This window comes from Talpa europaea, assembly GCF_964194135.1.
Source record: "Talpa europaea genome assembly, chromosome: 7".
NCBI classification, from domain to species: Eukaryota; Metazoa; Chordata; class Mammalia; order Eulipotyphla; family Talpidae; genus Talpa; species Talpa europaea.
This window is the reverse complement of record NC_140074.1, coordinates 136334338-136346769: the sequence shown is the minus strand read 5'-3', so window position 1 is coordinate 136346769 and position 12432 is coordinate 136334338. Positions and strand designations below refer to the sequence as shown.

The 12432-nt window shown below is 71.2% G+C and overlaps 2 protein-coding genes across 3 annotated transcripts; both read right to left on the bottom strand.

Annotated features, from left to right (window-relative positions):
• Positions 1 to 3469: 3469 nt before the first annotated feature.
• On the bottom strand, positions 3470 to 7779 carry SLC25A10 (solute carrier family 25 member 10; the record flags this gene model as incomplete). 2 transcript variants are annotated; one of them, XM_084238363.1, is made up of 11 exons in its annotated part: positions 3470 to 3571; positions 3642 to 3698; positions 3800 to 3904; positions 4080 to 4172; positions 4283 to 4353; positions 4433 to 4476; positions 5061 to 5102; positions 5206 to 5254; positions 5333 to 5447; positions 5778 to 5897; positions 7687 to 7779. In XM_084238363.1, 11 exons carry the CDS (start codon positions 7777 to 7779, stop codon positions 3470 to 3472), a joined length of 891 nt encoding a protein of 296 aa, XP_084094489.1. The 2 variants fall into 2 exon arrangements, with proteins under 2 accessions (XP_084094489.1, XP_084094490.1); XM_084238364.1 differs by having other exon boundaries at positions 3800 to 3877.
• Positions 7780 to 9814: 2035 nt separating this feature from the next.
• Positions 9815 to 12335, bottom strand: MRPL12 (mitochondrial ribosomal protein L12). Its single transcript, XM_084238369.1, has 5 exons — positions 12189 to 12335; positions 11598 to 11784; positions 11417 to 11503; positions 10395 to 10532; positions 9815 to 10321 (listed from the first exon to the last, which is right to left on the bottom strand). Exons 1-5 carry the CDS (start codon positions 12260 to 12262, stop codon positions 10205 to 10207), a joined length of 603 nt encoding a protein of 200 aa, XP_084094495.1. The 5' UTR covers positions 12263 to 12335; the 3' UTR covers positions 9815 to 10204.
• Between the last annotated feature and the right edge of the window lie 97 nt (positions 12336 to 12432).

Below are 12432 nucleotides of genomic sequence, written 5' to 3'. Positions count from 1 at the left end.
ACAGGCAGATCTCTTGAAATATACTGGGGCCCTCCCTGGGGGGACAGGGGGTAAGTCCCAGCACTATGAAGCTATGGGCAGCCACTGCAGCACGAGTCTGCTCCCCGACCAGGGAGTGACCCCCCGGGTGCAGCAGACCCCTCCTTTCTCCCTGCTGCTCCCCTCACAGTGTGTCTCAGTGGATCAGCCTGTTCTGCTCCCCACTCTGTCTCTGGGGAGTCCTCTCACCCCCTGCACTTCTGGCCTGCACCCCCGCTTTTCTACATAAAAGTAAATAAAACCTTAAAAATAAAAGAAACACGGCTGAGGGGGCAGCAGGAGACGGGAGAGGCCTGCCGCCCCCTGGGGGTCACTCGCTGGCCGGGGATGGACTCAGGCCATAGCGGCTGGCTAGCCCGAGATTTACCCCCTGAGCCACCAGGGAGGCCCTGGAGCTTTGTTTAATGACTTATTTCCGCGGAGGCCATTGTCAAGGGGCCCCGCGTGTCTCTGCCCAAGTGGGGCATTTTCAGGGGAGAACGGGGCGTGGGCTTAGGAGAGTTGGGGTGTGCTGTGTGGAAAACGACGAAAGGAGGGCAGTCCTGGAGCCCCAGGGCGGGGTGCTGCGCCCAAACCCAACTGTTCTCGGACAGTGTTGGGTCTTCTTGGAGCGGACCTTGGGTCCTCCCGATGGTGTGGCCTCGTCGGAAGCCAGGGGCGGCCTGGGGAGTGAGCTTGGAGGCGGCGGCCTGGTCCAGCCCCGCGCCAGAGACCCCTGGTTCGCCCAGGCCCCGCCCGTCTCCAGGGACCTGTCCAGCATCGCCTAGAAGGGAACCATGGCCGTGGCCCCAGGCCAGCCACTGGCCCAGGGTCCGTCCGAGCGCGGCGCCCTTGGCGTCTCTCCTGAAGGCCGAATGACGGGCACCCCCGCTCCAATCCACCCCCCCACCCCGCCGGGGCGGCCACACCAGAGGCCCCTTGCAGCAGCAGCCTCCGCAGAACGCGCGTGGCCGGGGTTAGGGTCGCGTCCGTGGGGAGTGACCCGTGTGTGGCCCCCGGGAGCGGCCGCCTTCGCCCTCCCACAGGTGGAAATCCGCCCCCGGCACCATTTGTCCCAAAGTCTGCCCTTCCTCAGCCCCTGGCACGGTGGTGGGAATTCTGGCAACGAATGCTTGTTGTGTAACTTTTGGCAAACGCGAGCGTCTTTCTGAACGAGGCCGCGCCGGACGCGCGAAGTGCTGACGCCCGACTCCCTTGGGACTTGGAACCCGCCCGGCCCGCCATGTGCGAAGTGACTGGCCCGCTCTCCGCGGGGGTGATCCGCAAGGGGGGTGGCCTCCTGGACACAGCTCGCCGGTTTGGACCCCGCAGAGGAAGGACTCTGGCCTCTGCAGACGCTCCCGGGAGGGTCCTGCTCTTGGCGCCGCCCTGGGGCCGTTGCTCGACCCTGGGCTGACCCAGCCCACCACCCAGAGCCCTGGGGGGTGGGGCGGGAGCCTGGCGGGCCTGCCCCTGCCCCGTAGTGGTCCCTGCCAGGCCTGCCCGCCAAACCAGACAGGGCACTTTCTCCAGCGTGGAGGCCTTGCATGAACCCAGCTGCTGGGAGGGCGGCTGCTGAGCTGCACACGGGCTGTGCGGAGCCTGCCAGCACTCCAGGTCGAAGCAGCTTTGCAGGACAGAGAATGTGGCCTCAATGGCCCGTTTCAGTTATGTGCTGACTTGTCGGCTCACCCAGGTTCGGGGAGAAGCAGCAGTCTTCACCCTGACCGGCCCCCGCCCGACCCCCCTTCACTGCGTGGGCCTAGGGCCCCTACCCTGTGGGCGGGCATCCGGCAGCCAGGGTGGGGCTGAGATCGCCTGCTGTGCCTGGAAGGACCTGGGGGCAGCGAGGCAGTCGCCAGCACAGCCCCAGACCCCTCCACCCCAGGGTGCCCGTGGCCCCTGCACCCTGGGGTCTGGCTTCACCCTCAGGGCTTGACCTCCAAACCGGGCCAGACCACGGACACGCCTCGCCCTGCAGCACCCAGGCCAACATCAAGTACTGCCCCCGCAAACAGAGATACCCAGGCGGGCTGCGGGCTTCAGGGGTGGGGAGGAGCGCGCATGTGACGGAAGAGGCAACAGCTGGCAGCGGGCGGGCGGGGGTGGCCGCGGGCAGGTGGCCAGGCAGTGGCAGAGGGCAGTCACATCACAGTCTTTAAAGTCTACTTTTACAGGGTCTGGCTGAAGACCCTGTGAACGACAAATCTGGGGTGCGCGTCCACAGCGGGTGGGAAGGGCGTGGGGCGAGGGTGGCGCTTGGAGATACCCACAGAGCTACGCGCCACCCAGGGCCTCATGTCCTGCTCGAACGCTCCCGAAGCAGTCTCCTTGCTCCAGACTGGGGTGTCCAAAAGAGCCTACCCGCCCCTGCCCGCTGGGGCAGCAGGAGGCCCCGGGGCTCCCACGGTCCTATCAGCGCCTCGGTGGGTGCCATGCCGGCGCCCGCCCCGTCGCTCGAGGGTCTACAGTGGGAGAGCCAGCGTCTCCCACCTCCTCCAGGCCTGCTGGACAGCGGCCTGCATCCAGGGCCCTGGCAAGATGGCGTCAGACAGCCCTGAGCTGGAGACCTCAGCTGGACCCCCAGCTGGCAGGAGAGACCCAGGGGCCGCCAGGGCGTCCCACAGCACCCAGGGCCTGAGCTGCGCCTTCCTGCCCTTGACACCTCTGGCCACACCGATGGACCCGCCGGGGCTGTGGCCCCCCCCAGGCCGCCGGCCCTGCTCCCACCTGCCTGCGAGGCCCCCGCGAGCCCTCTGTGGGGCGGGGCTCTTGACCGGACAGCTGGAGCCTGTAGGCCAGTGGAGCGCCTGGTTTATTAGCATCCCCGCGCCCGGGCAGGCCCGGCTCCTCGAAGGCGCTGGACGTGCGGGCCTGTTGGTGGGGGCCGGCTGCTTGTCCGCGGAACCAGGTGGTGGCGTCAGCTGGACAGCTCCTGGGGAGCCGCAGCCCCGCAGAGACGACTCCTAGGACGCAGCACAGCCCCTTCTGCCCGGGGAGCAGGGGAGGGCAGGCAGGGGCAGCGTGAGGGGCAGGACGGCGCCCCTAAAGACAGCGGGGCGCCTCCTTAAAACGGTGTGAGGCGGGTATTGCTTGGCCACGCCCCCAGCCGCTGCAGCAGGTGGGGGGGGCTCCCCTGCCCCATCGTGAGGACTCCCTGCCCCATCGTGAGGACCCCCTAAAAGCAGGGGTCCCTCTCCTAAGGCCAAAGTGCAGGTGCACCACATCAGTGGGTGAGCAATGCTGGGGTCCACACCCCTATGCTGCTCGCCAGGCCCTGGATGGAGGCTGCTGGAAGGGGGTGCAGGAAAAGTGGAAAAGTGACAGCGGCTGGGGTGAGGGCACCGGGATGAGCTCTGGGGGTCCTGCGCCCGGAGGACCGGCCGGAGCTGGTTCCGGCCGCGCCAGGTGGGCGCTGGGGCTGGGCAAGGCCTGCCCCTCCCCCGGCCCATCAGGACGGCACTTTGACGCCGAAGTGCTTGCGGAGCTGTTCCAGAAACACGAACGTGAGCATGGTGTGGGGCATGAGGCGGATGCCGGCGGGCAGGAGGCCCTGCGGAGGGAGGAGAGCGGCGTGTGCGGACGCCCCTCCGGCCCCGCCACCCCGGCCCGCGCGGCCTCACCTTGTAGAAGGCCAGCGGCCCCAGCTTGGCGGTCTCCAGCGCGCAGTGCAGGACGCCCTGCGGAGGGGCAGGAGGGGTGAGGAGGGGCTACTCCCCGCCGAGGCGCCGCCTCCCCGAGACCGGGCCAGGTGCAGACACGGGCGCAGGAGGCCCCTCACCTGGTACTCGCCCTTGGAGCTCATCAGGCGGGTCTTCAGCACGTCCAGAGGCTGGCACAGGATGGTGGCGCACCCGCCCTGGGTAGGGGGGGGGTCACCAACGGCGGCCACCTCACCCCCCACCCAGAGGCCTGGCCCAGACACCCAGAAGGTGTCCCGAGGACCCACCTGGTACCAGGTGGCCCTTGAGCTCGACCCCAGACCCCCGCCCCACTCATACAGCCCATCGGGGCGTCCCCCTCCCTCGCCCAGAGCCGGCCCCGCGCCGCCCCACGCTCACGGCAATGAAGCTGGCCACGAAGTGGGTGAAGATGCCGTCAGACAGGTAGCCCGTGCTGAGGACCAGCTGCTTGGCCTGGTCGTAGCAGGACAGCTGCGGGGTGGCGGGTGTCAGGGCCGTGGGGCACCCCAGCTCTGGGAGTGGTGGTGGGGGGCCCCGACCCAGAGCACCCGCGTCCCCAGGACCCCGAGCAGGACGCCTACCTGGCCCACGGTGACCAACATCCCTCGGCTGGAGGCCATGGTTGCGCCCGAGAACAGCCGTTTCACGCCCTCTGGGGGGGAGGGGGAGGTCGGCGCTAGGCCCACACCCCCGCCACCCCGGCCCCCAGGCAAAGTGCCGGCTCCCCTCACCTTCCCGGGCCACGCGGAACAGGCCATCCAGGGCGTGGGCGTAGCTGTGGGGGACAGAGGATGGCCAGTGAGGTGCGCCCTGACCCCGGGGCCCAGGGAGGGACCCCCCTCGCAGCAGGGGGCTGTGCCGGGCCAGGGAGGCCGGCCTCTTCCACAGCTCAGGGCTTCCTCCTCCAAGGGCGCCTCGGTGGGGGGCGGGGGAGGCCCGTGACCCCCAAGTCCACAAGGAGATGCCGGCGCCGCCTGCAGGCTGCCCTGCGGGGGGGAGGCCTGGCTCTAGCGGGTGGGCCTTCTGGGGAGTTGGAGTGGACTGTCATGGGGCACCCCGCACCCGAAGCCAGCTAAGGCCGATGTGGGGGCGCAGCCACACGGGCGCAGGCCCGACAGAACCCCAGCTTCCATGGAAAGTGGCATTTTTGTCAGGAGCAAAGATCACAACTCTAAGGTCTGTTCAAAGGCCCAGACTCCCTGCCTCGGCATCCTGTGGGGGGGCGCTGCCGCCCGGCCCCCGCAGGCCGCGTCCTTCCCCGCCCCACACGGCCCCGCACCTGGCAGAGTGGCTCAGGCACCGTCTGCCCCTGTGTCCCCCACCGGCCACCCCCAGGGGCAGGAGCGACCAGCCACTCACTTTCGGCGCTGGTTCTGGGGCAGCTTCATGTCATTCTGCATCCTGAAATGACCACCGGGCTCAGCGGGCAGCAGCGGCCCTGCGCCCAGAGCGTGGGCGCGAGTGGCTGTGGCCGAGCCCCTGCCCTGGGCGGGGCCGCACTGACCTGACGTTGACCATGTCTGCAGGAGTCCCCATGAAGCCTCCGATGCAGCCTGGGGACAGACCCGGACCAGCGGGTGAGACGGGCAGTGCCCGCTCCCCGCCCCCCCTGGCCCTCACCCGGCACTCACCACTGACAGCGCCCAGCAGCACCTTCTTGTAGAAGGGTGGGGGCCCCTGGGCGCCCCGGCTCATGTGGTCCCTTGCCGTCTCGTAGATGGCGAAGCGGGTCAGGGAGTAGGTCATCTGGGGAGGGCCGGATCAGGGGGCGCGGGTACAGGCCCTGTGGGGCCCCAGCTGGGGGAGGGCCCAAGGCCCTGCACTCTGGGGGGTGACCGCAGCCTCGCCCCCCTTCCCAGGCCTATCTCTCCATCGGTCACAGCCCAGGGCCTGCGGTTCCTTCCTCCTATGTGGCCTCAGAAAAGGGGGGGTTGCTTGATGTCCCGGAGTGCCCACACAGGTTAGAGGCGCCAACCGGACTTGAGGCCGCGGGGCCAGCCCTTCTGCCTGTCTGTGCTGCTCTGAGCTGGAACTGGGGTCAGGACGGGGGGCGTAGTGGAGGGGGTGGCGGGGTACCTGTCTGCACAGCGAGGCGCTGAGGCCGCTGTAGAGCGCCAGGACGCCGTCGGAGCGCACCACCCGCTGGGCCATGCCCACCATGCGCAGTTTCACCTCCTGCTGTGTCTGCAGGTGCACCTGGTGGGGGCACAGTGCTCAGTGCCCACCCCCCCAACCAGGGCCCCCCCCCCCCCCGCCGTTCACGGGACGCCAGCGACGTGTGCATGTGAGCCGCCGCGCTCGAGTCCTTGAGAGCTTGGCGCCTCCTGTGGGGTCTGGGTGGTCAGGTCCATTGCACAGGTGGGAAAACTGAGGCAGGAATTGACCTCCAGCTGGGCGGCACCAGGCACCACTGGTCAGCCACACCCAGCTCCCAAGAGGGATGGAGCCGGGGGCCTCCGAGTCTGCCCCGCACATTGCACTGTCAGGGGAGACGTGCTGGCAGGGGCGGCCCTCCTGGGCAGCTTGGCACTGCTCTCCAACCAGCCTCGCCCACCCCTGCCCCCTGGGCTGGGAGGCAGCAGGGGGTGGGGACGGGCCTCTGTCACGTGAGCCGGGTAGGGTGGCAGCACAGGGCACTGGGCCGGCGGGCAGGGTGGCCGTGTGGGCATCCGCTCCAGTCCAGACGAGGGGCAAGTGTGCAGACCAAGCCAGGCTGCGGGGCAAAGGGAGAGGCGCTCCGACACACCCCCAAAGCCCACGCAGTGAAGGACCAATGGGGCCACGCCTGCGGCCCCCCAGGGCCACGGGCACCCAGCCACCGGCTCCCTGGGCCAGAGGGCGGCCGCCACCCCCGCTCGCTCCTGGCAGCACCCGGCAGCCAAACAGCACCTGGGGGTGGGGCGAGGGGCAGTGACGCCCTGCAGGGCCTTGGACAATGGACAAGTGCGTCCAGGTCACAGTTCTGTGGACACCCAGGCCAGCGGAGCGGGGCCCCTGGAGGCTGCGCCCACCCGGGACCAGACAGCCTGAGAGCGGCCAGTGCTCCTGGGGGCGGGGCCCTGGGCCCTGCGTGGGCCTCCGGGAGAGAACACAGGCTGGGGGGGCTCTTTCCTGACACCCCAAAGCACCCCCTCGTGTCACAGCCACCCCTCTCTCCCGCGGACGGCCACGTGGGGCTCCCGCAGGCCAAGCCAGTCTCGGGGGGCCGCGGCCACAACTTCAGCCCGACTCCCGCCCGCGAGGCTGGGGTTTTGGCTCCGGAGCGGGCGGTGTGCCCGCAGGCGGAGGGGGCGGGCCGGGCTCCAGGGCAGCCCGGCTCGGTCAGCCCAGGTCCAGGCGCCACTCCCTCCCGGGCCTGGGCGGTGAGGAGGTGCGCCCAGGTTCACCGGGCAGGACTCGGGGCAGGCGCCCTGCCCTCTGCGCCTCCCCCCTCCCCGAGAAAGGCCAGGCGGCGGGGCGCCGAGGGGGGGGGGGGGCGGCGGGGCGCCGGGGGGGGGGGGTGCGGCGGGGCGCCGCGGGGGGGGCGGCGGGGCGCCGGGGGGGGGCGGCGGGGAGCGGCCGCCTCGTGTCCGCGGGCGTCTGAGAACAACGCACAACCTGCGCGGGGCCCCGCGCGCCACCCCAGAGCCGGCCGCGCCCGGGCGTCCCGGGCACCCCGCGGGGCAGCACGTCCCCCCGCCCCGCGGGCGCGGGAGCCGGCGCCGGCCAGGGCGGCTCCACCTGCCACGGGCGGGGGCCAGAGCGGGGCGGGGCGGCCGCGGAGCGCCGAGCCCAGGGCCGCCCGCTCGGGCTGGGGGTGTCCCCGGGCCACGGGGCGCAGCCGCCCCCGCAGGGCCCGGGTCCCCGCGCGGCGGAGCCCGCGAACGCGCCGCGCCCCTCGGGCAGGGCCCCGGCGGGCGCCCGCAGGCGTCGGGGGGCGGGTCGGGTCCGGGCCCGGGGCGCGCGGACCCCGTCCCGGGCCGCTCGCGGGGCCGCGCCGCCTCACCTTGAGCAGGTCCAGCGGGTGGGTGCAGCAGGCCGCCCCGCACGACGCCAGCCCCCCGAAGTACCAGCGCGACGCGCGCGCCTCCGCCGCCATGGCCCGCCGCGGCCGCGCTGCAGCGCCCGGTGCCGCGGCGGGAACCCCGGCCGGCCCCGCCCCGCCCCGCCCCGCCCCCGGCCCCGCGGCCAATGCGCCCGCGCGCCCGGCGGGCCTGGGCGGGGCCAGCGGCGCCCCGCCCCCGAGCGCCGGGGCGGGGCCCCGCCTTAAAGCGGCCGCCCCGCCCCGCCCCGCCCCGCCCCCGCCCGCAGGGGCGCGGCGGCGTCGGGCGCTCCGGAAGCTGCGCGCTCCGCCCGCGCCCCGGGGCCGCCCGGCCACCCGCCCCGCGCGGACGCGACCCGGCCGCAGAGCCCCCTCGCCTCGGCCGCGCCCCAGCCGGCCGGCCGGGCCCGCCCGGACGGCACAGCCCGCCGCCTCCTGGACGCCGGGCGCGGGTCCGGGGAGGGGCTCCCGCCCGGCCGGCCGAGTGCCGGGCAGCGCCTCGCCGGAGCGGCCTCCCGGGCGCAGCCCCGGGTCCCCAGGGCGCCACAGGCCGGGGTCTCCTGAGAGGAGGCGGAGCCAGGGACCCCTCCCCAGGCACGACTGGGGCCGCCATCCCCGTCCCGCTGGGCCCCTGGCGCCGGGAGCAGCAGGGGGCTCCTCGCCCAGCTCTGCCCCGCGTAGCGGCAGCCCCAGGGTGTGTAGGCTGTGCGAACCCTGCGGCCGGTCAGCCAGAGGCGCCCGTGACCCAGGGAACCCCGCGGGACCTCCGACCTCTGAGGTCATGGTGGGGTAGTGAAACTGGGGGGTTCCACGGGGAGCCCGGGGTGTGGACTGGGGGTGTCAGCGCCTGGCTAGCCTGCTGTCCCTAAGCGGGGAGTGGGTGGGGGATGCCCCAACGTGAGACGTGTTCCCCAACAGGAGGCCTCACAGCTTCACTCTGGAGTGGAGGTAAGGGGTTCCCCCAGAGGCGCAGGCCAGGGAGCAGGCCTTGTCCTGGGCCCCCCCCCAGACAGAGGGCCTGCACACCGGCCGCAGGCCTCACTGGCCTGAAACATCCTCCCAAGGGCTGGGCGCGGCCAGCTGTGAGGGCGCCACATAGGGCTGCCTGCGTACCGGCCAGGCCCCACAGCAGGCCGGGAAAAGCCCCCGTGGGCTCCGCATACAGCAGGGCAGGCCCCGCAGCCTGAGAGGACGGGATGCTGAACCATCAGGGGCACGGGCACCCGACGTGTCCAGCCCACGAGAGCCGTGAAGGGCAGTCAGACCAGAGAAGGCTGGATGAGCATTCACGTGGGTTCTGCAGCTGTGGGTCAGGGGGCAGAGCGCGAGGGGCGGTGGCGGGTGGGCCCACAGCGCCTGGCAGCCACTGGGGGCCTGTCCTAGGCAGGGATGGACCCTGCTGGAGGGAGCCTGCAGGCAGCTCAGCCAAGCCCCCCGCCCCACAGGAGCAGGGGAGAAAGACCCTGGAGGAAAGGCAGGCCACCCCAGCCCCGCCCCCCAGGTCTGAGACCACCCACAGGCTGGAGTGGAAAAGCTTCCCCAGCAGGTGGGTCCCTGGTCTCCAGAGGCCCTCTTGACCGACTCTAACTGCGAGGTCTGCTGGGGTACCCCACCCAGCACCTGGCCTGGGGCAGAGGTGGGCCTCAGGCTGCCCCAGGTGCAGCATTCCTCCTCCAGGCAGGATGGTCCAGTCACTGCTGCAGCCTGGGTGTGTGAAGGGGTTCCAAGTGGAAGTTGACACTCCAGGTCCTGGCGGTGGACCCAGCCACACCCAGCTCCAGCAGCCCAGCAGGTACCTCTGCCCAGGTCTGCATTGGCAAATCATTAACCATAGGGCAGTGCGGCTGCACGGCCAGCCTGTGGGGGCACTTCCGGGAAACCCCAGAGTAGTGTGGGGACGCCTGACGGGGGCAGGCCAGGCCTGCTGTAAAACACCGGCTCCCCTGTGGCCATCCTCCCCAGCAAAGGCCTCAACCACCCTGTGGCCTCTTGCCCTCCTGCAGGACCTGAAAGCCTTGGGGGGATCCGGCCAAGGGGGGTTTCCCACCTCTCCCTGGCTCAGAAGAAACAGGAGGAGGCCACGGTTGCTGGGAGCACAGCGCCGGTCAGGCGGTGCTGCGGGTCGTGTTACTTCAGAGACCGCGAACGTGCCACAACAATCCCACAGGTGCCGCGGAGGACCCCCGTGCAGCCACTGGGGGCGGCGCCGAGCGAGCGTCGCAGCCAGGTCCGGCACTCAGCGCCCAACAGTGTTTGTCTTGGCACCGGCCCAGGGTGCAGTGGCCAGGGCGCGCCGGCCAGAGGCCCAGAGTTCTCTCACCCTGGCGCCGCTGCCCTCCCCGTCTCAGAAGATCGCCCCTCTGTCCATCTGTGCAGCTGGTCATCAGTAGGCCACAGGCGTGGTTCTGGTTCCAGAGCGCCCCGTCTGCTGAGCCTGGCTGCTGGGTGGGCGCAGGCCCGGGACCCGTCCGGAGTCAGCGGCCTACTCCAGCACCACCGTGCCGCCTACGGCCTCCAGCGCCGCCTTGATCTTCTCCGCCTCAGCCTTGGCCACATTGGCCTTGATTTCCTGGGGCAGGGACTCCACCAGCTTCTTCGCCTGCAAAGAAGAGTCAGGAGTGGGCCTGGGCGCCTGGGCAACCTGTGCCGGGTGGCCTCAGACGCAGCCTCACCTGGACCAGGTTTATGCCCTGGATGTAGTTCTTGATCTCTTTGATCAGCTTCACCTTGTCCACGGGCTTGGCCTCAGTCAGGCGCACGGTGAAGTGCGTGCGCTCCTTCTGTCTGGGGACGTCCTCCTCTTCTGCCGCCTTGGGAGAGCGAAGGGAGCACAGGTGAGGGACGACCACGTGACCTAGGCCCAACCGCCCCTCCTGTAACTCCAAAGGCCCAGGCAAGGTGGAGGCCAGCGATCTTGAGATTCCAGCAGGGGCCGGCCCACACCAGCCTGGTTGGAGAGGGCGCCAGTCCTGGCTCTGCCACCCAGAGGGCCTGCCCTCTCCAGGGGCTGCACTGGAATGACCCCCCTCAACAGGCGCAGGGGGTGAGGGTGGGGCCTGCCACAAGAAGCTGTGTTTTCTGTCCTCAGTCTTCAGCCAGCACAGCCTGCTGACCCTCCACCTTCACCAAGCACCCGACAATGGGGTGACAGAGTACCACAGGCCCGCTGTCGCCCGTGATGGAGACCACAGCTCAGCTGTGAGCAGTGGCCAGGATGCCTGGGGCAGGCCAGGTGTGGCTCTGCTATCTGGACGTAAACACCCCCCTTATCAAAAAACCTGGCGGGTGAATCCCTGTGCTGTGCCCAACGATCAGGTGAGCCCGCTCAGCCACCGCAACCGCCTTCCTGCTCACAGCAAAGCCCGTGAACACTAGGCTCTCCAGAGCCCGGAACACGGGGTGGCCCAGGGCATGGGGATGAGGCCAGGATCCAGATTACTGAAAGGGCTGGGCTAGAAAACCCCTCTCTGCTCAGTCTGGACGCTCCCTGGCCACCACACCCCTGTCCCCCAAGGCCTCTTCCTGGCTTCTTCCCCGGACGCCTGTGCCGCCCTGCAGTGCACCAGCCTTTTTCTCCTCCTTGCCAAGCCCATGTATCCCGTTGGAAACACCATCTCCCGTGGCGGGGAGACGCACCCTGTGCCCTGACTGAGGCAGGGCTGAGTGCGGCCGTCAGCCCTTGGCCGGGGCTCACCTCGGCAGGCGCTGCCGCTGCAGGGACAGCACCAGGCAGCATGCCCCCCATTGGCACCAGCCCAGCATCCTGGATCTTCAGCGTTTTCTGCAAAAACAACAGAACGGCTTCAGCAGGCCAGGAGCGCGCTTTGGGCAACTTACAAATGCCCGACAGCGGGAAGGGGACGCCGCCGCGCTACCTTCAGGAGCTCGTTGAGGTCCGAGATCTCCAGCAGCGTGAGGCTGGCGATGTCCTGGACCAGCTGCTGGATCTTGGGGGGATACTCCTTGGGGGCGTTATCCAGGGGCGCGCCGGCCAGGGCCTCGCCCCTGCGGGGGCTGCCGCACCTCACCAGCCGCACGGCGCAGACACGCGGCACTTGTCGCCTGCCGGGTGCAAACAGAGCCGTCAGCGCGGCACAGGCGGGCGGCAACAGGCCGGGGGCCCGGGGCCCCACGCGGGGTTCCCAGGCGGGAGGAGCCTCGGGGGGTGCCCCAGGCGCGTCGCGTTCCTCGAGGGCCTCGGGGCCGTGGGCAGCCGCCCGCCTCCACGCCGAGCCCCCGTCCGGAGGCCCCGGGCCGGGCCAGCGCGCAGCGCACCCCAGGACGCAGCTCGCCGCCCCCCGCGCCCCTGGCGGCCCCGCGCCGAGACGCCGGCGGGAGCGGCCAAGGTCACCGGGCCCCGTGCGCCCGCGCCCGCCGCCCGCGCGGCCCCTCCGCGCCGCCGCCGGCCCCGCGTCCCCGCGCGAGCGCGCCCCCGCCCGCCCGCCCGCCCGCCCGCCGGCCCCGACCTGGCCAGGAGGAGCGCGGCGCCCCGCAGCCCCAGACGGGGCGCCCACAGGGGGCGAGCGGCCGCCGGCAGCATCGGTCCGCGGGCGGGAAGGTCACACGAGGCTCCGGGCCGGGAGGACGCTCTAGCCGCCTAGGCCGCCGGGCCCACGAGCCGGAGGACGCTCTAGCCGCGCAGCCGCCGTGCAGACGAGTCGGGAGGACGCTCTAGCCGCGCAGCCGCCGCGCAGACGAGTCGGGAGGGCG

Bases quoted from the DNA above. Each gene is read 5' to 3' on its own strand.
- MRPL12 (XM_084238369.1), bottom strand. From the start codon at position 12,262: ATGCTGCCGGCGGCCGCTCGCCCCCTGTGGGCGCCCCGTCTGGGGCTG. The intron at 11,504-11,597 runs GTAGCGCGGCGG...TTGTTTTTGCAG, and splicing joins ACCTCAACGAGCTCCTGAAG to AAAACGCTGAAGATCCAGGA. The intron at 10,322-10,394 runs GTGAGGCTGCGT...TCTTCTTTGCAG, and splicing joins AGGGCATAAACCTGGTCCAG to GCGAAGAAGCTGGTGGAGTC.